The following is a 1,459-nucleotide window of genomic DNA, read 5'->3' as shown; positions in this document are numbered from 1 at the left end:
TTACGGCACCGACTACGTTGTGATGGCTGTTGCGGGAGATTGATCTCCGAGAGCGCCAGAGACGACGCTCAAAAGGGGAGGGAGGCTATGTAACACGACAGTGGTTTACCCCTCTGTATTAGTAAGGCGCAACTTTTGAACTTTTGAAGTTGCCTTCTTGTACCTAGATGGGTGAGCTGATCTTCGGTCCATGCCAGTAGCCCATGCACCTTCTCTGTGATGAACGCGTATATTCTGCCCAAGTATTGTGTCTTCTTTTGTCTTCGGAGAAGTCTCGGGACGCTAAAACTGCACTGTACAGGAACATGTGTTGCATGTGTAGGGAAAGGTTAGAAGCGTACTGCTTAAAGCCAAGGCTTGCAATGTAGGGTTATAAATGGATCTTGTAGCCACAACTGCTTGCGTAGAGCAATACAAATCGAAAAGAAATGTCAGAGTGCAGCAACATTTTTCGGTCAAATTGAGCCTTTTTTACAATCCTGTGACAAAAGCCTTTTAAAACTTGCTAAAACATATCTTTAGTTAGTGTTTACGGCTAAAAACTGTGGGGTAAGACCTATTTGCTAAAAAATTTAATTTGTTGTTTCAATCATTGGTATTATATTTCAATTTGTCAAAAACGGAAGCATTACGCAATCTGGCCCGCATTATCACTGTGTCTTGTTTACGGTTTTGTTCAGGCACTCGGTACAATGGCTGAAACAGCAGGAGACATGCAGAACGATCCTCTCTTAGATGTCATTGACGAAAAGGCCAATGATATCGAAGATTTAAGTGAACATTTCTATGACACGTGTTCTCTTGACTCACCAAATAAGATAGGAGAGCCTAAATTTTCTGATTCACATGACGATCCAATGGATTTTCACGACCCAAAGTCGGAGCATGATGGGGAAGACATTTTGCAAGCTCGATTAGAAGAGGAGAACCTTTTGTCAACTGAAGAATTGGAGGTAATCGCTCTTATTCTAATTTTGCATTTGTTAGCGTCGTAAACTTAAGGCCATCGATTTAAAAGAAGATGGAAATTCTAAATTCAGAGAAAATCTTTTTGAAGATGCACTTTCGTTGTACACAACAGCACTGGACACTTGTCCTTTAAGGTTTTCTGATGAGCGGGCGAAGATTTACTCGAATCGCGCTCTTTGTCATTCTCACCTGGTAAGTTTGCTCCCGATTTTGCCTCTAATCTCTTCTAAATATGTACTAAAGTTTGCTTTATGGTTAGGGATCTCCTAAAGCTGCCCTAACAGACTGTGATGAGGCCCTAAAGCTAAACCCGGATTATCTTCGATGTCTAATTCGTCGTGCTGACCTTAGAGAATCAGCTGACCGCCTGACAGAAGCACTAGAAGACTATCAGCACGTTTTACAACTTGATCCTTCCAACGCTAAGGCTCGCGCCGCTTGTGCTGTAAGTTGCTCTACCATTTAAATAGCAGAGGAAAACTCCTGCTCC

The 1,459-nt window shown here is 42.4% G+C and overlaps 1 protein-coding gene across 1 annotated transcript in view; it reads left to right on the top strand. All coding sequences in view use genetic code 11, as the record gives it.

Moving 5' to 3' along the window:
• Window positions 1-692: 692 nt before the first annotated feature.
• The window catches only part of EGR_05961 (Tetratricopeptide repeat protein), a gene marked incomplete at both ends in the record, with an annotated part of 1,051 nt that continues 284 nt past the window's right edge, over window positions 693-1,459 (top strand). The window contains 3 exons of the mRNA XM_024495210.1: window positions 693-953; window positions 988-1,161; window positions 1,229-1,414. Coding sequence (XP_024350429.1) covers window positions 693-953; window positions 988-1,161; window positions 1,229-1,414 — 621 coding nt within the window. The remainder of the gene's footprint in view (window positions 954-987; window positions 1,162-1,228; window positions 1,415-1,459) is intronic.

The sequence above is a fragment of the Echinococcus granulosus genome (assembly GCF_000524195.1).
Source record: "Echinococcus granulosus chromosome Unknown EG_S00048, whole genome shotgun sequence".
NCBI classification, from domain to species: Eukaryota; Metazoa; Platyhelminthes; class Cestoda; order Cyclophyllidea; family Taeniidae; genus Echinococcus; species Echinococcus granulosus.
This window is presented reverse-complemented; position numbering and strand designations above follow the sequence as displayed.